This window comes from Sphaerodactylus townsendi, linkage group LG08, assembly GCF_021028975.2.
Source record: "Sphaerodactylus townsendi isolate TG3544 linkage group LG08, MPM_Stown_v2.3, whole genome shotgun sequence".
In the NCBI taxonomy this organism is placed as follows: Eukaryota; Metazoa; Chordata; class Lepidosauria; order Squamata; family Sphaerodactylidae; genus Sphaerodactylus; species Sphaerodactylus townsendi.
Genome location: NC_059432.1, coordinates 102,874,359 through 102,899,925, shown reverse-complemented (window position 1 = coordinate 102,899,925; position 25,567 = coordinate 102,874,359). Strand labels below are relative to the sequence as shown.

Below are 25,567 nucleotides of genomic sequence, written 5' to 3'. Positions count from 1 at the left end.
TTTCTCCGGTCCTCTCCAAAATATGACCAATTTGACTGAAAGGGCCTCCTTGGTCTGAAAAGACCACAAACAGGGCGGGTTCGCCATGATTGCCAGACAGATTAATTAGATTAAGAACATAAGAACAAGCCAGCTGGATCAGACCAGAGTCCATCTAGTCCAGCTCTCTGCTACTCGCAGTGGCCCACCAGGTGCCTTTGGGAGCTCACATGTAGGATGTGAATGCAATGGCCTTCTGCTGCTGTTGCTCCCGATCACCTGGTCTGTTAAGGCACTTGCAATCTCAGATCAAAGAGGATCAAGATTGGTACCCATAAATCGACTTCTCCATAAATCTATCCAAGCCCCTTTTAAAGCTATCCAGGTTAGTGGCCATCACCACCTCCTGTGGCAGCATATTTCAAACACCAATCACACGTTGCGTGAAGAAGTGTTTCCTTTTATTAGTCCTAATTCTCCCCCCTAGTATTTTCAATGAATGCCCCCTGGTTCTAGTATTGTGAGAAAAAGAGAAAAATTTCTCTCTGTCAACAGTTTCTATCCCATGCATAATTTCTATCCCATGCATAATTTTATAGACTTCATAATTTCATAGATTCACAGCGGATGGGTCCATCACTGGAGACTAGCCATAGCAACTAAAGGAAAGTGCCATATTCAAAGTCAGGAACCCTTTGAAGTCTACTCTAGGAGGCAACATCAGAGGAAAAGGCCAGCTTCTATGCCCTTTTTATTGGGCACTGTGTAAGCAGGATGCTGGACTAGATGGACCACTGGTCGTTCCAGCAGGTTCTTATGTTTTTATCGCAGCGCCTTCCCACAGTGGCTGACGGGGCTCTGCCTACAGCAGACTATGCTTTTCTCATGGGCATGACTTCATTATTTCATAGGGCATGCAGTGACAGGTGTCAGATATTGTAGCACCTGTGCCGTCCCAAGCAAAGCATTTTTAAAAATTAACCATTGTGTCTCCAAATGGGCACCAGCATGGCATAGTGGCTAGGAGCCAGCATATTGTAGTGGTCAAAAGCAGGGGACTAATCTCGAGAATCGGGTTTGATTCCCCACTCCTCCGGTGTAGTCTAATCTGGTAAACGGGATTTGTTTCCCGACTCCTACACATGAAGCCTGCTGGCTGACCTTGAGCTAGTCACAGTTCTCTCAGAACTCTCTCGGCCTCACCTACCTCACAAAGTGTCTGATGCGGAAAGGGAAGAAATTGTAAGCCATGTGGATTCTCCTTGTGATGGAGAAAAGCAGGGTATAGATCCAACTCTTCTTTTGGGCAGCCAGTGGACACAAATTGGACATATAAAATTTAATCCGTGAGCCAAGAACACAAATCCAGATTGAATGCCACTGAGACACCAGGGATACAAATCTGCAGGGAAGCTGCAAAGGGAGAGCTGTGGTTGACGGGCAAGCTAATAAAAGCCCTGCTGGATCAGACCAGTGGTCCATCTAGTCTTGTCTCACAGCTCCTGAGCCAACCACTAATGCCTTTTCATGAAGTGTAAATGACACTTTGTGGGGCAAGATAGGAATGATGAAATAATTAGTGATTTCCAGAGCAGCACGGATGCATTTTTGAGGTCTAGACAGACTATTAAAATAACCAAATGCACAGTTATGTATGCACAGTTATATAACCGTAAATGTACGGTTAAAATAACCACATGTACAGGGACATCAATTAGGCCTAATTATAAATCATCCAATCTGTTCTATGTATTTCTTTAAGGGGGAATTGTGGGTACGTCTGAGTAAGTGATTGCAAGGAATGCAAAAACGTTCCTTTGATACACACATTCCGACACAGAAACATATACTCGGGATGGAGTGGGGGAGTGGATAATATCGCTTATGAAACCAGACAGCAGTTCATGCAAAGAGTGAGAGAACAGACCAGGATTTCTTGTGGACAAATAATAACATTATCTTGCCAGCTATGCCAAAGGTGATGTATGTAAGTAAAAGAACAAAAAGGATAGATTCAAAATTCAGCTACAAATTGTGTGAGTGCAGAGGCGTAGCTCCAAAGGGATAAGTGGGTGTGTGCGTGACGCACTAGGTGGCAGCCCTGTGGGGGCGTGGGGACGGTATTCTGGGGGCATGGCAGGGGTGTTCTGGGGGCGTGGTGTGGCGTTCTGGGGTGGGGGCGTTCCGGGGTGGGACGGTGCACAGGGCGCTTCCCCCCCTTGCCACGCCTCTGTGTGAGTAGGATGGTGAATCGTTATGTACCAGTCTGACTCCATTACACAACTGAACCAAAATTAACATTGCTGAACCAAAATTAACATTGCTGATTTTTTTAAAAAGCACACACACCTGCTAGAGCAATAAAAGCGAATAAGGAGCAGTGAAGGAAGAAGAGGGAGGAAATCAATTCCTTGCTTTGCAGTCTAAAATACTGTGATCATTCCATGGTGATAATGCATGGGCTCACAGTTCCTCTTTTTAAAATTAAATATTCATTTAGAGGGCTTGTGTTTAACTGTAACGTACTAAATGTTACAGGTTTTTTTTTTTAAAAATTAAATTATGGCACTTTTCCCAGTGGAAGTGCCTTTAAGAATGCCGTTGAAAAAGACAGCTACGCTTCTCTTTGGACGTTCATAGCGCAGGCTGTTTTGCCTTACTGCATTTTCCAGCAGCAGTAATGCTTTATGGCAGAATGCCTCACTTCAGCAGTACTCTGTCTGCAGCACTGTCACTGCATCACATCACACTGCTTTCAGCGCACAAGTTGTTGTCGCTTTCTGGTCAAGGACACTTTGGTAACCTCCAGATTAGATTGCTGCAATCAGGGACGTAGGTATAGATTTTTTATGGGGAGGATTCGGGGGGCACACCCCCACCCGCCCCTAGGGCATGGCCACGCCTCCCCAAGCCCCCTGCAGGCCAAAACCCAAAAAACACTAAAAATGTTTTAAAAACCCACAAACGGAGGGGTGGAACTTTGGACATGAATGGGGGGGTGTTCAAACCCGAGAACCCCCCCCTTACCTATGTCCATGGCTGCAATAGGCGCGATGGCGACCGCCCTAGAAGACAACTCAAACGTGTCAACTAGGGCAGAATATATCTGCTTGGGATCAAGCAAGGCACCAGTTTTAATCTTTTAACGGCCTAGGGCCCACATATCAGGAGTGCTTCCATTCATGTGTGCCCACCTGTGCGATGTGACCTCATCAACAGGCAGAGGAGAGTGACAAGGGTGATCAGGGGCCTGGAGGCTTGGGAACATTCAGTCTGGAGAAGAGCAGGTTGAGGAGGGGGGGAAACAGGACTGCTCTCTTTAAGTGTTTGAGGGGCTGTCACTTAGGTCGAATCCCCACTACCGTCTTAGGCAGGTTTCAGAACACAAACTAACCAGGTTTGAGGGACGACCTCCCCATTGCTTGCGTGGCAGATTCCGTTTCTGGCGCTCGTTCTCCCCGTTAATCCGTGTTCCGGCAGGACCTGGTTGCAAGTGGCACAGACCCCATTGACATGGTTCAGAGCTGATCCGAGGGGAGGGATGAGGGTTGAAACCCTGACTCGTTTCCCGCCCTGGAGTGTGAGTGGAATGCAGGCAACCAATCAGTGCTGCGATGCGTGTGCAGTCTTTCCTTGGTTTCGTTTCCGTTTTTGTGATTGGCCAGCAGAAGGGGACGCAAACGTTAAACAATCAAACGTGTAACTTTGAATCGTTAATGGTTTACACAGGTAACAATTGACTGTTTGCACAGTTAAACAGTTCACCGTTAAACTTTTACATGCTGTTTTTTTTATCACGCCCCTACAATGTACATTTCCGCAGTGGGAAAAGGTCCCACCCCATCAAGGCACGCCAGCCAATCAGGGGAGACTGGCGAAGCGAGCTCGCTTGGTAGTGGGGATTGCTAAGAGTTCTGCAACTGGGTGTGTCTGCTGTGTGCTCGCTGCGGTGGGGAGAGAGAAACTCCGATGTAGAGGACACGGTTTCACAATGAACAGGTTTGGATCTACGTGCAAATTTCAAGTGGGGATTTGACCTTACAGGAGGGCAAAGAGGAGCAGAGAATAGGACTCTCAATAATGGGTATAAATTATGGGGAGAAAGGTTCCGACAGAATATTAAAGAGAATTTTTTTACTGTAAAAGTTTTTCAACAGTGCCATTAGCTGCCTAAGGAGGTGGTGAACTCCATCTCACTGGCAGTCTTTGAGTGGTGGTTGGATGCTCTAGGCCAGTGGATTCCAACTTTTTTTTCACTCATGCATCCCTTGGGAACTCATTTCCCTAAAATTGTACCCCATATTAGCAAACCCATTTTGTAATTTTTTCATGTACCCTCAAAAGTATTGGTGTGACCACTGGGAATACATGTACCCCAAGCTGGAAACTACTGCTCTCAGCTGATCCTGCATTGAGCAGTAGGGTTGGACTAGAATCCCTAGATGGTCCATATGGCATCTTCCAACTCTATGATTCTATGATTGATTATGTTGCCAAATTTTACATGTAAGCTTCTTTGGCGTGGACCCATTTACCGTCCTCTGCATGGTACAGTGACACATTTTTCTCTGTGTTGTTAGTTATTAATGATTATAATTGATAAACAGAAGTATTACAACATAGTATTACAACAGAAGTATTACACATAGAACCAGGGGGCATTCATTGAAAATGCTGGGGGGAAGAATTAGGACTAATAAAAGGAAACACTTCTTCACACAACGTGTGATTGGTGTTTGGAATATGCTGCCGCAGGAGGTGGTGATGGCCACTAACCTGAATTGCTTTAAAAAGGGCTTGGACAGATTTATGGAGGAGAAGTCGATCTATGGCTACCAATCTTGATCCTCCTTGATCTCAGATTGCAAATGCCTTAGCAGACCAGGTGCTCAGGAGCAACAGCAGCAGAAGGCCATTGCTTTCACATCCTGCACGTGATCTCCCAAAGGCACCTGGTGGGCCACTGCGAGTAGCAGAGTGCTGGACTAGATGGACTCTGGTCTGATCCAGCAGGCTAGTTCTCATGTTCTTATGTTCACATGCAGTGGGTTTAATACTGTTGCTTCAGTTGTCAAAATGTTGCACGAACACATGACCTTGCCTTATACTGAGTCCATTCATTGGTCTGTCAAGATTAGCAGGTCTTTGGCATCTCAGGTGGGCCTTTTACATCACCTACCACCAGTGGTGGGATCCAAAAATTTTAATAACAGGTTCCGATGGTGGTGGGATTCAAACAGTGGCACCGCCACACACACGCACCTCCAGTCCCTATTGGGCAGGGAGGTTGCTTTAGTAACCCCTTCTTGGCACTCAGAAAAAATTAGTAACAACTTCTAGAAAAGTGGTGAGAACTGGTTGGATCCCACCTCTGCCTACCACCTGATACTTTTGACTGGAGATGCCAGGGGTTGGACTTGGGACCTCTGACATACAAAGTGGATGTTCTACCATGAAGCTATGACTCCTCCCCTTCCCTGCCCCATTAAGGGTTAAGGCTGCTGTTTCCCATTATTCTCCAAAATCCAAACTCACAATAGCAAGGAAAATGCAAACGAAGCTGGCGAATTCTGCACAGCAATCATTGCGCATTACAAACAATACAATGGAGGATGATTGTTGCCAGATTACTTGCTGGCTCGGCTTAGTGCGCACTTCCGAGCTTTTGTGTAATGTCTGAGTTTTGAAAGGTAATTGGTGGTGTGGTCTTCTGTTAAGAGGAGGTTTGTCTGTCAATTAGCTTCCTGTACTTTTAAAAACTTTCTGTTACAGACAAAAGTACGTTTTGGTGTTAATTTTTAGCAAAGCAGATGCTCTCCCACTGAATCACATCCCCTCCCTTCTGTTTAACACATTAAGTGTCAGGGTTGTTGTCAGAGGTGGGATCCAATCAGTTCTCACCATTTCTCTAGAAGTGGTTACTAATTTTTTCTGAGTGCCGAGAAGGGGTTACTAAAGCAACCTCCCTGCCCAATAGGGACTGGAGGTGCGTGTGTGCGGCGGTGCCACTGTTTGAATCCCACCACCATCGGAACCTGTTATTAAAATTTTTGGATCCCACCACTGGTTGTTGTATCTGGTGTTATCCTTCAACTTTCCAGAGCAAGAGAATGGCTGAAGGATAACATCCCCCCACATATCAAGGGCTGAATTAGATGTGATAACATTCTTATGGCTGCCATGATGCCTTTTTCTCCATAGAACTTTCCAAATGTTGTGCAAGTGCTTTGAAAAGAACCATTTTGGGTTCTTTGTCTGAGTAGCACGAAAAATAAAGCGTTTCAGGTGAAAATGGTTCTTTCCTTTTTATAAAAAAAATACATCACCATGTCATTGAAGCTACAGAGACTCGAAATCTGTGCAGCCTTGCTGATTCTGATATCATGTCTACAGGAGCAGCAATGGCGTAGGAGGTTAAGAGCTCGTGTATCTAATCTGGAGGAACCGGATTTGATTCTCTGCTCTGCCACCTGAGCTGTGGAGGCTTATCTGGGGAATTCAGATTAGCCTGTACACTCCCACACACGCCAGCTGGGTGACCTTGGGCTAGTCACAGCTTCTCAAAGCTCTCTCAGCCCCACCTACCTCACAGGGTGTTTGTTGTGAGGGGGGAAGGGCAAGGAGATTGTAAGCCCCTTTGAGTCTCCTAGAGGAGAGAAAGGGGGGATATAAATCCAAACTCCTCCTCCTCCTCCTCCTCCTCCTCCTCTTCCTCCTCCTCCTCCTCCTCCTCCTCCTCCTCCTCTTCTTCTTCTTCTTCTTCTTCTTCTTCTTCTTCTTCTTCTTCTTCTTCTTCTTCTTCTTCTTCTTCTTCTTCTTCTTCATAACTTCAAAAAACCACACAATTTTTCAAAAACCCAGAAAAATGACACGTTTGTGTACAATCGGCAGGCGATACTGACTTTATTAGTGTGCAGCAATGACGGAAATGGTGGGTGACAGTGATGCTAGATGAGGAAATGTTCGTAGGGCACTTCAGCAAATGGTAGGCAATGCGGAGAAGCGGCAGAAAATGGAGGTCAGCAAATGGTGGAGAAACGAAAATGAGAGCTTCAAAATCGGGCGGGAGAGATGAAAAGTTTCCTGATCTCTGCCCAGCAAGCAGAAAATATTTTGAAAACATTTCAGGAAAAAAAGATTTCTAGTTTAGCATTTCCAAATGAAACCGTTGTGGCCCGAAATAAAACCTTGTCAAAACGTTTTTTTGGGAGGGAAACTGTGCAGAACTCCTCCCCCAAACACTTCTATTTCTGTCCTCAAAACATTTGATTTGTGTTGTGAGGAAACAGCCAGTGATTCGAACACATTTTAAAGTGAGTTAAAAATGCTGCACAGTACAGCAGATTGAGGTACTTCCCCTGCCCCTCACATGGGGTTGCTTTCCTCCAGATGGCAGCTGGAAATTTACCTGGTCTCCAGGTAACAGAGTTCACTTCACCTGAAAAAAAGGGCTACTTTGGAGGGTGGACTCTATGGAATTATACTCTGCTAAAATCCCTCCCAAAACCACACCCTCCTCAGGCTTCATTTCCAAATTATCCAGGTATTTCCCAGCTGAGAGTAGTGGCAACCCTACGGCTCTGCACCTTGTTAAGTGCTGAAATGGTCACACATCCATCTCTGCCCTGCAGACTTGAAAAGACGAATGGCAGGGACAAGAATGATGTGTTGTGGGACCTATCAAGATCAGACCCTAGCAGCATTTTTTTAAACATGCCTTCTCCTCCCTTCTCCTTTGGCCTTTAGACCGGGCGCCTGTGTGTGTATTTTTACACAACCTTTGTTGTTCAATCTGTGCTTATTGTATTTGCTGCTGAGTTTTAATGAGTTAGATTTTATGTTATATTGATTTACTGTTCTGGAAACAGTCATGTTGTGAGCCGCCTCGAGCCCTTTGGGGATGAGGTGGCCTATAATAATAATAATAATAATAATAATAATAATAATAATAATAATAATAATAATAATAATAATAATAATAATAATAATAATAATAGTAGTAGTAGTAGTAGTAGTAGTAGTAGTAGTAGTAGTAGTAGTAGTTAATAATAATAATAATAGTTGTTGTTGTTAATAATAATAATAGTTGTTGTTGTTGTTAATAATAATAATAACAACAACAATAACAAACAACAACAACAACAACAACAACAACAACAACAACAACAACAACAACAACAACAATAATAATAATAATAATAATAATAATAATAATAATAATAATAATAATAATAATAATAATAATAATAATAATAATAAATGGTGGCAATGCCCTCATGGTGATCCTGGGTATGCTGCCACATTTATTGTTTGGCCCTACGATAGAATTCTGCTACTGCTTCAGTGCTCTGTAGATCCATTTAACAGATGCTTTGCTGATTCACCCAAAACAACAACAACAACAACAACAAAACACAAAATGACAAAAACAAAGAAGCAAGGGGGAAAGGAGTGAGGCGAGGGACATGACAAAATGGCAGACTCGGCACTGAGGAAAATGTTGGGTGATGTCACAGAGGTGTGGAAAGCAGCCAGGCTTTTTAGAGGGAAAAGATAAAATGTTTCAAATACGGAAGCCGGCTTGGAATCATTTCAGCTTAAAGACGACGTAGCAATGTAGTTTTCAAAAACAACGGGGCAAAAGGTGCTTTGGAAATGTTTTTTGGATCCAAACCAGCGAAGAAACGTGTGGAACTCCACAGAGGAAATGTTTCATTAGCGGGCTGAAAACTGTGTAAATGGCTTGTTTGGAAAAAGCCAAAGACTAGACAGAGGCTGATCTCACTACAGGGCTGGCAGTTTGCCACCCCCTGGACTGTCTGCTAATGCAAGTAAAGAGGCAGACATGACATTATAAGGGCATTTTCCCATTCACTGTAATGGAGCTTCCTCCACTGCCCTTGCTTAGGTCTAAGTTAAGATGTGTCGACCCTACTGTGCACCCAGGGAGCTGGTTCATCTGCAATGTGTTGTGACCTGAAGAAAAATGTCATGTTTAATGTGAGGAAATTGGCAGCTGAAGCTTTACATGGCATGGAGGTAAATAAGATCACCTAGTACAGTGATGGTGAACCTTTTTGAGACTGAGTGCCCAAATTTCAACCCAAACTCCACTTATTTATCGCAAAGTGCCAACCCACCAATTTAACCTGAATGCTGAGGTTTTAGTTTAGAAAAAAAACTGTTGGCTCCCTCTTCCTCCGCCCCACCCGCTCGGGCAGGGGCCAGCCTGGTCTAGCCTCCAATTCCTGCGCACACCAGTCTGTGCCTCTCTAGCATCTCTGCCTCTTCTGCCCCCCCCCTCGGGCAGCAGCCACCCGGAGCACAGGCACCAGGCCCACCAGCCAAGTCCTCCCTGCTCACCGCGTGTGCGCATATCGTGCTCAGTGGCCCAGCCCAGCCTAGATGTGTGTGTGTGTGTGGGAGGGGTGATTTTCCACCCCCCACATGACGAACTCTGTGGGCACGTGCCCACAGAGAGGGCTCCGAGTGCCACCTCTGGCACCCGTGCCATAGGTTCGCCATCACTGACCTAGTAAATGATGTTTCATTAAGCCTCAAGTAAAAATAAAAACGCAGAACATCTTTTGTTCATGAATTTGACAATCCTATACACAGAAGTCGAGGGAAATCCTTCATTCAGACTCTTCCTTTGTGCATTGTGGGAGGCTGTGGATTGGGTGCAGGCAACTTAACATCTCGAATTAGAGACATCCCTTCAAAGAGTTAAGCTAAAATGAAGGCTGCGATTAAAAACAACAACGGGTGACACTTATGTTTATTTCACAATCACCTCGGCAGAGCCCATAATGACCATCTGTAGGTTATGGAATTAATCCAGCTCATGAAAAGCGATCTCTATGGCCCTCTAGTGAATTAATCACACTTTATTTGAGATCTTCATTTCGCATCCCAGAGACAAACGCCATATTCGGCGTGGTGCACACGGCCGTCCTGTTGTAGCTCTTTCTAGGCTTTAAAGCAACATACCAGCTATTAACATAGTTCATTTGTTTGTTTAATGACCTGGAGGAGATTATTTTCAGGACAACAGAGTGTAAAATTTAATTCTGGAAGAGATTTATGGCACAAGGAAACCTTTCTAGAATTTGTATACCCGTCTTTATCAATATAATTAATTGGCTGTCAAGAGATCCTTGCCCCCAACATCTTGCTAACTGTTCCCAGTGCTACAGCCAAGCCAAATAAGGCCTCTTTATTTGAACTGAAGAGCATTCTACGAGCAGCTTTGGAGGCACGTTTTCTGTGGCACACAGGAAGGGCAAACGCCCAACACTAAGGGGTGCCAATCTCCAGGTGGGGCCCAGAGACCTCCCAGTGTTATGATAAATCTCCAGTGCATAGAGATCAGGTCCCCTGAAGGAAATTGCCGTTCTGAAGGATGGACTCTGTGGCATTATACCTCAGTGAGGTTCCTCCTCTCTCCAAACCCCACCCTTCTCAGGCTCCAGTTCCCAAATCTCCAGGTATTTTCCAACCTGGCGTTATTAACCGTAACGATACTTCATGTTTTAGCCTTCTAAATGTGTCATCTTGTGCATGTTCCCTATTGCCCAGCACAGAGCAATCCCTCTTCAATTTGCGCACTAATAAAAAAAGGTACTGCATTTGTGCCAGAAGGATTTTTGTAAGAAACAATCACGGCATATGTTGCACTGTAATGAATTAGAAGAGTAAATTATGTGGCAGAAATATAGTGTGTTGTTTTGTTGAACTTTACTGGATGACAAATGAATTTACACTAAAGATAGAAACAGCAAACTCTATCTATGCAAGCGCTCAGTCTGGGTGTCCGTGCAGTCTGTCTGTGCCTGTCTGTCTACCTCTCCTCTTTTTCTGGGAGAAGAAAGGAGAGAGATCTTTCCGGAAGCTCATGTGATTCTGGACATGTGACTTCAGCAGTTAACTCTTGCTTGGCTGAATGAAGCAGGCATGTGTAAAATCCTAACACATAAGCACTTCCCATTTGATCTCCCTAGTAAGAACATTATGAAAACAATTTCAATATCAGCTACACCAGAGGTGGGATCCAGCAGGTTCTCACCAGTTCCCGAGAGTGGGTTACTCATTATTTGTGTGTGCCAAGAGGGGGTTACTAATTGGGTCTGCTTTTCCATTAGAAATTCCACTAGGTCCAAAAGTCATAAAGTCCTGTTGGTTCCTGTGTGGCTGGTTAGCGAAGGGAGAAAACGGGATAATTCTGCCTGTTGGGCTGTTTTAAAAACATGTTTTAGAAATATGGTAAAGTTCCTTGTTTAAGGAAAGTCTCCTTCTTTTGATTTCTAGAAACAAAATGAAGTATTTGAAAGTATTAAGTATTTGACAGGCAGTCAATTCGAGGAGAAGTAGTTGTTTCTGTTGGCAGTAGACGATAGGACTTGCTATCATGAGTTTAAATTATGGACAGAAAGATACCAGCTGGAAATTAGGAACTTTTTTTTTACAGTAAGAGTTTTTTACAGTAACAGAAATTATTAATGCCCCGCCCTGGAATGCCCGGCCATGCCCCCGTCGTGCCTCGCCCAGTCCCATTGGCGCTACGCCACTGTTTGAATCCCACCACCATGGGAACCTGTTACTAAAATTTTGGGATCCCACCACTGGCTACACACCAGTGGAAATATTTTTTTAAAACATCAAGTCACAATTGATTTAAGGTGACCCCACAAGGTTTCAAAGCAAGGGATATTCAGATGTGATTTGCCACTGCCTGCCTTTCTGTAGGAACCCAAGATTTCCTTGAAGGTCATCCAGTTAGTAACCAGGACTGACTTTGCTTAGCTTCCAAGATCTGATGGGATTGGACCAGCTTGGGCTATCCAGGTCCAGACAAGTGGTGAACATACTATCCAGCAGTTTCCAAGCAGACCACAGGTTTATTGTGCAGGCTGACCAGATCCCACCTAAAAAGGTCTAGTCAAAATTTAGGGTTCTGTGGATAAATAATAGGCTTCCGAGAACAGGTGAGCTCCAAGAAATCTGCATTGCTCATGGAACTGGCTGTGCTTTATCTAGAAACTGATCTATTTTTATTGTCGTCACCAAGGCAACAAAGATTATATGTACTTGCACTAACATACATGGGAACTGTTGATTGTTGGGCAGTTCTGAGACTACATAACCCAGTGGTGCTCAACTTTCTTAATGCCACGACCCTTTAATACAGTTCCTCATGTTGTGGTGACCCCCAACCCTAACATTTATCCATTTTACAGATGGAGAACACTGATGCAGAGAGTCTTAGGTGACCCTTGTGAAAGGGTTGTTCGACCCCCAAAGGGGTCCCGACCCCCAGGTTGAGAACCACTGACATAACCCATTATATAATACAAATGGGAATGAAATTACATTGACAATAAAATATCAGAGGGCCGATCTGTAAGTCAGCTCACAAGCTGGGCAAATCGGAGCCTCATCAGGGCAGGCAAATTTTTCATAAATATTTGCTCTTCTGGCTACCCTGCAAACATATTTGCACAGGTCTAGCAACGTTATACTTGGGATCCTATATATTGTGCTAGGTGCTAGAATGCCGGCCTCTGATGGGGGATGGAGGTAGAATTGTGATATTTGGGTTGGGAAACTCCTGGAAATTTAGGGATGGAACCTGGGGGGGACAGGGAGCTCAGTGGGATACCCTCCAAAACATCAGTTTTCTCCATGAGAACTGGTCTCTGTAGTCAGGGGATGAGCCATAATTCTGGAGGATCCCCAGGTTCCATCAGGAAGCGGGCGTCCCTATGATAAATCCAGTGCTTGTATCAAATGTGGTCTAATGCAGCCCACAACTCATGTATGGCAGGTACCGTGTTTCCCTGAAAATAAGACAGTGTCTTATATTAATTTTTGTTCCCAAAGATGTGCTATGTCTTATTTTCAGGGGATGTCTTATTTTTCTGTGTTCTGTTCGTCGGGCATGCTTCCAAACAAAAACTTTGCTACGTCTTACTTCCGGGGGATGCCTTATATTTCGCACTTCAGCAAAACCTCTACTACGTCTTATTTAGAGGGGATGTCTTATATTCGGGGAAACAGGGTAGTCAACTTTGGACTTAATGAATTTCCAGATTTTGCTGCCTGCCTGAGACTACAAAAACAGGGGGATTTTTAAACTCCTCAGGTAGGGTGGCCAGGCAGGAAGTTGTGTGTGTGTGTGTGTGGGGGGGGGGCAACATCCCCAGAGAAAAACTGAAAAGAAAACTAAGGCCTTGCCTACTTACATAAAGTTCTTAACATAGAATTCCTGGCAATTTCTCGAGTTACCCAGAAGTGACAAAAGGATAGCTTTCGAAATGGCTGGAAACTCTATGGTAAAACTGGAAGCTCTTATCTTTCTTTTAAACGATTTTTCTCTCTTTTTGTTTGTTTTTCACCTACTGCTGCTGGAAACTTGGGAGGGGACAATAGGGCCTGGGAGCAGGGGATTCCCTGACCCCGGTGGGAGACTGGCAGCACTGCGGTGACCAGCCACAACACGCTCAGTTAGTGACTCACACCTTGCAAAACCTTCAGTTATTTTTATAGAGACTTACATAAACTCATCGCCTCCTGTTACCATCCGTCTTTTCTGTTCCCATGACAACATATTCTGAGAAAACATCTCAAAGCCTGAATGCAAACACATGAAGCACCTTCCACTGAATCAGACTATTGGTCTTGTGAGTTTGGTACTGTCTCCTTGACTGGCAACCGCTCTCCAGGGTCCTGAGCAGAGGTTCTTCACATCACATACATGTAGGCAACATCAAGTCGCAAACAGAGGTGGGATCCAACCAGTTCTCACCACTTCTCTAGAAGTGGTTACTAATTTTTTCTGAGTGCCGAGAAGGGGTTACTAAAGCAACCTCCCTGCCCAATAGGGACTGGAGGTGCGTGTGTGCAGCGGCACCACTGTTTGAATCCCACCACCATCAGAACCTGTTATTAAAATTTTTGGATCCCATCACTGGTCGCAACCAATGTATGGCAACAGCAGGAAGTGGTTTTCAAGGCAAGCGAAGCAGAGGAGGACCTTTTTCTGTAGAGTTTTTCCCATTGAAGTGCCAACCCTGCTTAGCTTCTGAGATCTGATGCAGTTGGGCCTACTAGGCCATACCCTTCCGCACCCCACATCCCCTGTTACTTGGTCTTTTTAACTGGAGAGGCTGAGGACTGAACCAGAGACTTTCTGCATGCAAAACTGATGTTTCATTGCTAAGTCACGTGGCTCAGGAGTCATGGCTTACTGGTACAAAGACACACACACATACATACCCCCAGCCCCCCTTCTGATGGTCCCCATAACTTCTGAGGGACACGAGATTGCATTGGAACGCTGTGTTTTAAATTGAGGTTTTAACTGCTTAATCCTAATAGAGCCATATATATGTATTATAGCTGTATTTTGTTATATTTTAAACCAGTGGTTCTCAACCTGGGGGTCAGGACCCCTTTGGGGGTTGAATGACCCTTTCACAGGGGTCGCCTAAGACTCTGCATCAGTGTTCTCCATCTGTAAAATGGATAAATGTTGACCTTTAACATGATTGGTGAATTCAACTGTGACTCTAGACCAATGAGTGGCTGTTGCCGGGGCAGGGAGAAGTATCCCTGTTAGATAAGAAGCAAAGTATTGTATATGCTAAGTTCAGTGACTGAGTCTGAGTTGAGTGTTGAGTTCTGTGTGTGTTCAACTTTGTTCTTGCTGAAGAGTTCTGTATAGTCTTACAGTCTTGTACAGCATAGACTTGTGTAACCTTGCAACTGTTAAAGTAAAACCTTCCTATGGAAAGAACATCTTGCGTGGAGAGAATTCTTTTCCAAGTGTGGTGGGAGGCTGCAGTGAGTGCAAGAAGACTATAGACCTTCTCACCTTACCAGAATAGCTCCGCTTTAAACTCTGCTGATAGATCCTCCAGCGCAACCATAGTTAAAGTTAAACAACAAAGGAATAGATCAAGCCATTCAGAGCCGTGTGAGTTTCCTGCATAAGGACGGCAGGGGCCTGCTCACTCAGAAATGCAGTTAACACCTCGGTTGGGTTTAGGTGCTGAGGAAATATTCCCTCTCGGGATAAATTACAGTAAGCTAATTACATTTTGGTCCTCAGATGGAGAACACAGTTTGATAAACATACACATACTCTCACACAAACATACGCACGCACATACAAGTAGGCCATTTTGCAGCCTCTGGGGAGCACTGTACTACCCAGAATGACAAAATACACATTCTAAGCTGTTTCAAACAGCGGAGATCCTACACAGTAATGAGAGTTAGCCACAAGCAACTATGCAAATCAAAGATGCACCTTTCAAGAGAAAGGTTTCTTAAAGTGGGACACTGGAGCACTGAGGTGAGAAGAGAGGGATATAAACCAAAATGAGTAAGGTTATATGCATGGAAAACACTGACTCTCCTGCAGTAAAGACCAGTTAAGAATATGAGTGTTTGGTGAAAGCTAGTGAAAGCTGTTCATGTCCTTCTCTGAATTTTTGATGTGAGAGTCATCTAGGGTTGCCATCCATATGCCTGGAACTCACAGAGGACTTTTGGAGGCAGGTAGAGGTGTGTCGGGGGAAATGGCGCCCGGGGACAGCACCTCCTCTGGGTGCCCCCAACCATCGTGAAGCCCCGCGTCCCTGCAGCCCGGCTCCTGCCCTCCCCAGGCTGGACTGCAGTGAGAGGTGACAAATCATATGTCACTTACTCAGAACTGGCAAGAAGAAGAAGAAGAAGAAGAAGAAGAAGAAGAAGAAGAAGAAGAAGAAGAAGAAGAAGAAGAAGAAGAAGAAGAAGAAGAAGAAGAAGAAGAAGAAGAAGAAGAGGAGGAGGAGGAGGAGGAGGAGGAGGAGGAGGAGGAGGAGTTTGGATTTATATCCCCCCTTTCCAGAGGTGGGATTCAGGGGGTTTCGAAGGTTCTGTAGAACCTGGTGTTAAAACTTAAAATATCACTTTTTAAATACCTAAAATATTTTTTATTAAGTATTAATATTTTTAATACTTAAAATAAAAAAGTGATATTAAAAATATTTTGAATACTTTTTAACAGTCGTTATTTGAGTCCCACCACCATCGGAACCTGTTGTTAAAATGTTTGAATCCCACCACTGCCGTTGCCCTTCCCGCCTCACAACAAACACCCTCACAGGGTGAGGTGGATGGGGCTGAGAGAACCCCGAAAAGCTGTGACTAGCCCAAGGTCACCCAACTGGCGTGTGTGGGAGTGCACAGGCTAATCTGAATTCCCCAGATAATTCTCCACAGCTCAAGCAGCAGAGCGGGGAATCAAACCCGGTTCCTTCAGATTAGAATGCACCTGCTCTTAGCCACCACGCCACTGCTGCTCACTGGTAAAGGGAGATGAGAAATGGACAAAACACCTCAGATGTGCCCTTCATGTTGCCAACTCCAGGTTGGGAAAGTCCTAGAGATTTGGGGATGGTGCTTGGGATGGGCAGAAGATCTGTCACTTGAAGATCAGCTATGATTCAAGGAGAACACCAGGCCCAAACTGGAAGTTGGTAGTTCTTTGCCTAAGTGAAAATGTAGATGGTTTCAGAAAGGAAAGCAGGTCATTCGCATCTTCCCTTCCCATTTGAATTCACTGCTAATTACACAAAGTGAGGCTGGTTTAAAAATTATGATGACGAAGAAGAGTTCAGGTTTATACCCCACTTTTCTCAACCATAAGGAGTCTCAAAGCGGCTCACAAACTCTTTCCATTCTTCTCCCCACAAAAGACACCTTGTGAGTAAGTGGGGCTGAGAGAGTCCCGAGAGAACTATGACAAGCCCAAGGCCATCCAGCAAGCTTCATACGTAGGAATGGGAAAACAAACCTTGTTTACCACACCGTTCATGCGGAGAAGTGGGGAACCAAACCTGATTCTCAGAAGCGAAGTAGAGCCAACCCTGGTTGGTACTGAGATGGGAGACCGCTAAAGAATACCAGAGTCGCTATGCAGAGGAAAACAGTGGCAAGTAAGTCTCTTGCCTTGACACCCCTCTGGGCCCACCATTGGTCAGCTGTGATGTCACAGCACTTTGCACATGCATATACTGAACCAGACCACAGGCCCATCAAGGTCGGTGTTGTCTACTCAGACTGGCAATGACTCTCCAGCATCTTCCGTGGAGGTCTTTCACGTCACCTTCTGCCTGATCCCTTTAACTGGAAAGGTCAGGAATGAGTCTGGGTCCTTCTGTGTGCCGAGCAAACGCTCTACCACTGAGCCACACCCCTCCCTTGTATCTTAAAGAACATGCAGCACAGTGGTGGGATCCAAAAATGTTAGTAACAGGTTCCCATGGTGGTGGGATTCAAACAGTGGCGTAGCGCCAATGGGGCTGGGTGGGGCACGACGGGGGCGTGGCCGGGCATTCCGGGGGCGGGGCATTAATAATTTCTCTGTTACTGTAAAAAACTCTTACTGTAAAAAAAAGTTCCTAATTTCTAGCTGGTATCTTTCTGTCCATAATTTAAACTCATTGTAGCAAGTCCTATCGTCTACTGCCAACAGAAACAACTACTTCTCCTCTAATTGACTGCCTGTCAAATACTTAATGCTTTCAAACACTTAATTTTGTTTCTAGAAATCAAAAGAAGGATACTTTCCTTCAACAAGGAACTTTACCATCTTTCTAAAACATGTTTTTAAAACAGCCCAACAGGGAGAATTATCCCATTTTCTACCTTCGCTAACTAGCCACATAGGAAACAACAGAACTTTATGATTTTTGGACCTAATGGAATTTCTAAAGGAAAAGAAGACCCAATTAGTAACCCCCTCTCGGCACACACAAATAATTAGTAACCCACTCTCGGGAACTGGTGAGAACCTGCTGGATCCCACCTCTGATGCAGCACCAGCTATTAAGGGGCTCTCAGCAGTTGATATTCTCTGAGGCTTCTGGCTCCTAAACCCTGATCTTTGTGTTGGTGTTTGATACTGCAGCCTTTACGAAACATGTGGGGAAAATGGAGAGTGAGGTTGCATTCAACTGGCCTGATGGAGGCGCTGGCCTGCTTTCTGAGAGAAAGAGCCTGTTGTGATACATATTTCCTGTCCGCAGCATCATTGTGTGGGGGCTGCTATGTGGCGAAGAATCTGGTCGTGCAGCTGTAAAGGCCGACTCCTCAGCCGCCTGGATGTGCTTTAAAAAGTGCTAGGAAAAAAAAAACACAAGGGCTTTTCAAATGTCGCCTCCCTGTGGGATTAATTGTCAAATGCTGAAAATGCAGGCTAGATGTCAGAAGTGGCTTGTTCACATCCTACACACTTCAGCTGGCAGTCACTTAAACATTATGCAGTATTTACCATCCAGAAAAAAAATCCGAGTGTCTGAGAGCGGCAAAGGTCAGCGCTTTCTGTTCGCTGAGGCCAGAACCAGACAGAATGAGGAACATGCAGCTGCTGCCAAAGGCAAGAATCCCATCTCTCTTCCTCAGCAAGATGCGAAGAAAGGAAAAGTATGATGGGATGACATTCCTCGCCCTGCTTCATAGATTGTTCCTGGAGAGAAATGAGGAAATGTGGGGGACGATGATACTAGGCCAGTGGTTCTCAACCTTCCTAATGCCGTGACCCTTTAATAAGGTTCCTTATGTTGTTGTGACCCCCAACCATAAAATTATTTGTGTCTCAGTTGCTAAGACCATTGGAAATATGTGTTTTCCGATGGTCTTAGGCGACCCCTGTGAAAGGGTTGTTCAACCCCCAAAGGGGTCGCGACCCACAGGTTGAGAACTGCTGTACTAGGCAAATAGGAAGGCAGGAAGGGATGCGCGTGCTTGACTCTTGGGGGCCTTTCTGATACGCCCAGGTAACAATGATCCTCACTTTACAGTCAGGAAGGAATTTTCCTCAAGGTCTGGGATCTTGGAGGTTTTTTGTCTTCCTCTGGGCGCAGCAGTGGCGTAGGAGGTTAAGAGCTCATGTATCTAATCTGGAGGAACCGGGTTTGATTCCCAGCTCTGCCGCCTGAGCTGTGGAGGCTTATCTGGGGCATTCAGATTAGCCTGTGCACTCCCACAAACGCCAGCTTGGTGACCATGGGCTAGTCACAGCTTCTCGGAGCTCTCTCAGCCCCACCCACCTCACAGGGTGTTTGTTGTGAAGGGGGAAGGGCAAGGAGATTGTAAACCCCTTTGAGTCTCCTGCAGGAGAGAAAGGGGGGATATAAATCCAAACTCCTCCTCCTCCTTCTCCTCCTCCTCCTCCTCCTCCTCCTCCTCCTCCTCCTCCTCCTCCTCCTCCTCTTTCTTCTTCTTCTTCTTCTTCTTCTTCTTCTTCTTCTTCTTCTTCTTCTTCTTCTTCTTCTTCTTCTTCTTCTTCTTCTTCTTCTTCTTCTTCTTCTTCTTCTTCTTCTTCTTCTTCTTCTTCTTCTTGGGTATAGACCAAGATTCCTTGGGAGGAGGTAGTAACCGAGAATTTCCTGCATTATGCAGGGGGTTGAACTACATGACCCATGAGATTCCTCCCAGTTCTAAGCTTCTGTGTTTCTGACCCACATTTTTCTCTCTCCGGGGTGGTATGTTGCAGTACTGCAGTCAAAGCTCAGCTCAAAGCCCTGAGTTTGATCCCGACAGAAGTTGGTCTCAGGGGGCCGGCTCAAAGCTGACTCAGCCTTCCATCCTTATGAGGTCGGTAAAATGAGTACCCAGCTTGCTGAGGGTAAAGTGTAGATGACCGGGTGAGGCATGACAAACCATCCCGCAAACAAAATCTGCCTAGTAGGCATCATATAATGTCAGTCGGTGGGTCAATATGACCCGGTGTTTACGGTGTTACTGGAGTAAAGAGGCAGAACAAATGTTTGTTTTTAAATTTATATGTCACTTTTTTGCCCTCTCACTTAAAGCAGTTTACAGTTCAAAATAAATAGCTTACAATATGATACAGAAAAGGGACAAGACTGGAAAAGTAAAAGAAGAACGCTGAAGCACCATTGATCAGATCACACATATCATGGTAAGCAGCATGTGGCGTAGTGGCTAAGAGCAGTGGCTAAGAGCAGCTGCACTCTGATCTGGAGGAACCAGGTTTGATTCCCAGCTCTGCCGCTTGAGTTGTGGAGGCTTATCTGAGGAATTCAGATTGGCCTGTGCACTCCCACACATGCCAGCTGGGTGACCTTGGGCTAGTCACAGGTTTTCAGAGCTCTCTCAGCCCCACCCACCTCATAGGGTGTTTGTTGTGAGCGGGGAAGGGCAAGGAGATTGTAAGCCCCTTTGAGTCTCCTACAGGAGAGAAGGGGGGATATAAATCCAAACTCTTCTTCCTCTTCTTCTAAGGGTTGTGGAAGTGCTGAGGCAGGAGACAGTCTGGAAAGCTGAGAAGAATAGCCAAATGGCAGTTGGCCTATAAAGACCATAGATGGAAGCTTCTCTACCTCATGATTCCTTCTTATGCAGCCAGGGGAAATATGAGGTACACGATATTGGGTAGATGACCCTGAGGTAATCCTAGATATTTATTTCGATGTACCCCAGAAATGTTTTTTTCTTTGAACCCAAACCATCTGCTTATAGTGAAAAGTTTCATTCACCTCATGCAAGGTTTACTATCTGCCCACCTCTTGAGGATGTTTGCCTGCTGCTGTGCTCACCTGCTCCTCGCGGTCGTGGTGAGAAAAAAGCCAGCAGGGAATAGCATTCGACCATGGAAGTGACATTGTATTTGGGTGACAGTCTAGGAATCCTCTATGGTGTTTACGATAGAGACTGTGGGGAGTACTAGGGAGGCTGGACACACCTCCACCTCAACGCCCCCTCCCCCAGAGGTGGCAGGTGCAGGGCCTCTAATGTGCAATAATTATGGAGGTGCTTCCTTCAACAGGCATTAGAGAGACCCTCTGTCTGGGGTGAACTTTGGCTTCAGAGCGCTGCAACTTTAACAAACCAGTCGCAGGATGATTAACACAGCTCGGTGCATCGCAGAGGCTGAATCTGCACACGAGCAAACAGTTTATCATAGCCTGTTCCCAGCACTGGTAATCTAATTTCTGTTATTTTTCATTAATATATATATATATATATATACACGCACACTCACAGCCATACATCAATCTGATCAAGATGTTAAAATAATGGGTGCTTTTTTTGGTGATTATGCCAGTTTTATAGCAGCGGTATGGAAACATGACAGGCAAGCTAAAATCTGATTATGCCTAAATCCTGCCCCATTATGTGATTATTATGAGCCACAGCACAGTAGGAGCTACGTCGTTATGATAGAAGGGATTTCCAGTATAATTAGATCAGATTGGCAGCACCAAAGAAATCAGGGCATAACATTACAGTGGCTTTCCTGTAAATGCCAGTAGCCCTGACTTCCAGTCAGCGCACACCTAATATGTGTAAATTTTCGACTCCTGCTAAGGTACTTTGAGAAGACTCCGACATCTCTCTCTGGCTGATTATGCGCAGCACAAATAAGACATGCCGGAGACGGCTTTTTAAAAGCGCCTCCTGATTTTTAGTTCGGACAGCATGGACAAAAAGGGTCAGAGGAGAAAGAGGCTTTCAGACAGCTCTGGACAGCTCATTGGAAATTTAGGAGGTTTCAAAAGAGGCTTTGGACAGTTCATCAAACATTTAAAATGGGGGCGGGGACTATATATCGCCTGAATTGGCAGGATGAGCAGAGAACAGCCATATACTTTTGTGGGTGAAAAGGAACCTGCAGAGCAAACATCTCGGGAAAACCTTAAGCAAAAAGCTGCAGGCACAAACAGAAGATCCCTGCAGCACCACAAGATGTCAGGTGCTAGTGGTGGATGAAACTGACAAGGCAGCATCATCACTTGGGTGGGAAAAATAAGATGTCTCCTTAGTTCTGCACAGTAAGAGGAAATGACTTTCAGATGGGGGAAAAAAGTCAGTAGCTTTGCGTCCTCAAAATAGGATGGCTCGAGCAGAAATAAGGCATCCTGAGGACATCTTGGGAGAAAAGCTGTGTAGAGTTCCTCCCCAAGATGCCCTTTTTCCTGATCCCAGGACATCTTATTTGTGCTGTGCAGAATTGCGCCCCCCCCCCCCCGCCTGTTGAGCTGGGCCTGGGAGGATTGGGCTTCTTTGGTTGTTACAGGTGAGGTACCAAGCCCGGGGTGGGATCCAAAAATTTTAGTAACAGGTTCCCATGGTGGTGGGATTCAAACTGTGGTGTAGCGCCAGTGGGGCTGGGCGGGGCACGACGGGGGCATGGCCAGGCATTCCTGGGGCGGGGCATTCCTGGGCAGGGCTGTGGCAAGGACGCAGTTGCTGTGCCGGTCCTTGGGCAGGAAACGAATACACGCAGGCGCAGGCTGCCATACACACCGGTGTACCTCCTGCTAGACTGCTTCTGCGCGCTAATGCTGAGAGGAGGGGCGTAACTAAGGCAAAATATTAGTAACCTACTCTCGGGAACCTGTGAGAACCTGCTGGATCCCACCTCTGTACCAAGCCCAGTTTAAAGCACTGGTTTTGATTCTGAAAGCCTGGCACAGTCTGGAAGGAAACTGGGCATCTCAGGACCATTTTTCTCTTTCCATGACAAGATCTTCAAAAAAGGCCAGAGAAGTGAACGTGGTGGCTGAAAGGAACAGGTCCTTCTCATTAGTGATGCTCGGGTTCTAGGACAGCCTATCGAAGAAAGACAGGACAGCTTCCGGTTTTTATGGACCCTTAGACACAAGTCATCTGTGAGCTCAGATGACCGTTCCCTTCTCTCCCCAGCCCCTCTTAACATGTTGTGGTTCACTTGCTTCTCATTGCCAGCATTCCCAGTGGGTTTGTCTGGGGTCTTGATGCCCCCCAGTGTTTTTTGAAATGCTAACATCAGGTGTCTAGGAGGCTTGGTTTGGAGTGAGCAGAGGGAATGGGCTGAACACGTTCTCCTGTGCAGCTTTCCCAATCAGAGATGCACTCCCCACCAGGGTATGGCTAGTTATGAAAAGGGAAAAAGAAAGGATGAAGATCGCCTGCCCATTTTTTTTTAATTATTAGAACAAAACATGGGTGGGAGTGATTTTCACTGGAAAACTGAAAATGATGGAAGAGTTGAATGTCCCCTTCTCCCCACATAACCCTGACCTAAACTGGGTCCTTCATATAAGCCAATCATTGCTCTTCTCATCGGTCAGGGTTTCGGAAAACCACCCAGGAGAAGGGAGGCAGCATGGTAAAGACTGATGGTATCCAATCCTGGAAACTAAGTAGAGTCAGTGCTCAGAAGGAGACCACCAAGGAAGGCTCTGCAAAGGAAGGCAAACCACCTCTGCTTCTCACTGGTCTGGAAAGCCCTTTGCTGTGACTTGATGGTGTTTTGCTTGTCTTGAAAGCCCTTTGCTGCCATAATTCATCGGCAACTGGTTGACACTTTATATACACACAAAACCATCCAGGATTCTGTGGCCACCAAGAATGTTTTTTTTGTCAAACTAGGGTTTACCAACTCCAGGTTGCTGGATATTAGGAATTTCTCTCCTGGGCTGGTCTTAGACAAACCTGAAGCAGACTCTGGGCCTTTCCCCACTCACCGTTTGCTGCGCGCTACTCTTGCCAAGTAGCGCGGGGTCCAGCGGCACTCCACACTACTGGGGCGGCAACAACGCAGCCACCCTGACTCTGCCGCTCTCGCACCCCCTCAGCGCGCGTCATTTCTGGCGCTGCTAAAAACGGCACCTTTTGATGACCCCGCACAGAGCACGGGGCAGTGGGGAAGCCGGGGAACACAATCCCCGCGCTGAAAAGGTCCACGCCAGATGAAACCGACGTCATTTTTAAAAGTGGGGAAACGGCCTCTGTCAACTCTGTTGTGGAGCTTTTGTTAAATAATACAAAGGCCGTGCTCTTGGAAAAAGCAGCAAAATTTCTTTTACAAGTGACAGAACTTTCTAAGTAATGTCCAACGCTAGATACAGTTTATCTGTCTGTGTTTTGAATGCACTTTTGATTTGTACTTCAGAAATGTCTGTAACGCTCTGGAGCCTATTTTGATAGGCCTAATAAAGGTAGTTGTATCGTAACTCCAGGTTGGGAAATTCCAGGAGATTTGAGAATAAGGCTGCAGAGGGCAAGATAGGGGACAGGAGGGACCTCACCAGGGTATAATACCATATACTTCACCTTCCAAAGTGGCCATTTTCTCCAGGGGAACTGATTTCTGCAGTCTGCAGATTAGTAGTAATTCAAGGAGATTAGAATCACCAGCTCTGGGTTGGGAAACATCTGAAGATTTGGGCAGTGGAACCAAAGGTGGGCGGGTTTGGGGAGGAAGGGAGGGAGGGAGTATAATTTGATAGATTACACCTTTCAAAATGACCATTTTCTCCAACTGAACTGATCTCTGTCCCCTGGAGATAATTGTAATCCCAGGAGACACCTAGCGACCTCCAAGAGATGGCCCATTCTACTGGTGGTTGGCAACCTTAGCTACACAATATTTTTAGCTCCCCCCATTACTGAGCTGAATACTTTGTTCTTGTTGTTGTTGTTGTTGTTGAAACTCCTACCAACCAGAGTAACTGGTTGGCCACTATGTGAGATGGGATGCTGGGCTAGGGGACTTCTGGTCTGATCCAGCAGGGCTCTTCTTATGGCCTTACGTTCTTACCTCCAGTGCTGTTCGAAACTGTCCTGCTGCCATGGCATACTTCTTTTGCTGGTAGCAGGTGCTGGCATCCTTTAAGGCCACCTGAAGCCATTTGTCGATCTGGGGTGGGCCATTCCCATCAGAGAGCCTCAGGGAATCCACGCTTAAAGCTTCTGGACACTTTGGCTGGGTGCTGGCGGAGTCTTTGGACTGCAGGAACTCATAGGTCACATCCCCTTCATCAAAATAGATCAGCTTCATCTCCACTTCCATGAGGCTCTTTAGAGGGATGTGGGAGAGAAGCAGAGCGATAGGCTGGTTTTCTGGCTCTACCAAGCGTGCCTCTTTTCTCAGAGCTGGCCTTTTGTCGCCGTCCGACTTTCGTTTAAGGCCCAGACTGTCAAAATCAGTGCTTTGCTTTTCCTTGACGTTCTTCCCTGCTTTCAGTTTCTCCATTGCATTTTCCGCAGCTGCTCCTCCAGAGGGGCTTTTAACCCCTTGCGAAGCTTCTGGGGTATCATTCTGTCGGGGTGCCGATGAACTCAGCTCCTCAGCAGCGGTCTCCTCGAGGCGGTCTCCATTTGTGCTGGTCTCAAAACTTGTGTTGTTTGCGGACTCCATGACTCATGAACAAGGTAGGCTCAAATTCCCTAAGAGGAAAAAAATGGGAAAGTTTACAGTCTTGGCATGTGTGCATATGTAGAGGGGTGGAGGAGGCGAAGTGGGAGAGATAAACAATGCAAAGCAAATATTTTATTATGTTTCCCCGTCGCTTGGCTCCGTTTGAAGTCAACAACCAGCTATAGTTAGCAAAGTGCAGGGTACTGTTAAAAATGAGACTACAGAATTATTTCCCCTTTTGTATGAAGGAAAATAAGCATAGCTATTATATAGCAAGTATTGTAAAAAGTTCTTTTTTTGCACTGATATTGATTCTTATGTCTTATGGTAATAGCCTACGCACTCCTGGCGCTCACTAGGGTTTCCTTTTAAATTTCTGAACATTTATTT

At 45.6% G+C, this 25,567-nt stretch overlaps 1 protein-coding gene across 1 annotated transcript in view; it reads right to left on the bottom strand.

Annotated features, from left to right (window-relative positions):
- SPATA16 (spermatogenesis associated 16) overlaps positions 1-25,177 on the bottom strand; it is a 173,318-nt gene extending 148,141 nt beyond the window's left edge. The window contains exon 1 of the mRNA XM_048506936.1: positions 24,578-25,177. Coding sequence (XP_048362893.1) covers positions 24,578-25,177 — 600 coding nt within the window. The remainder of the gene's footprint in view (positions 1-24,577) is intronic.
- Positions 25,178-25,567: the final 390 nt, after the last annotated feature.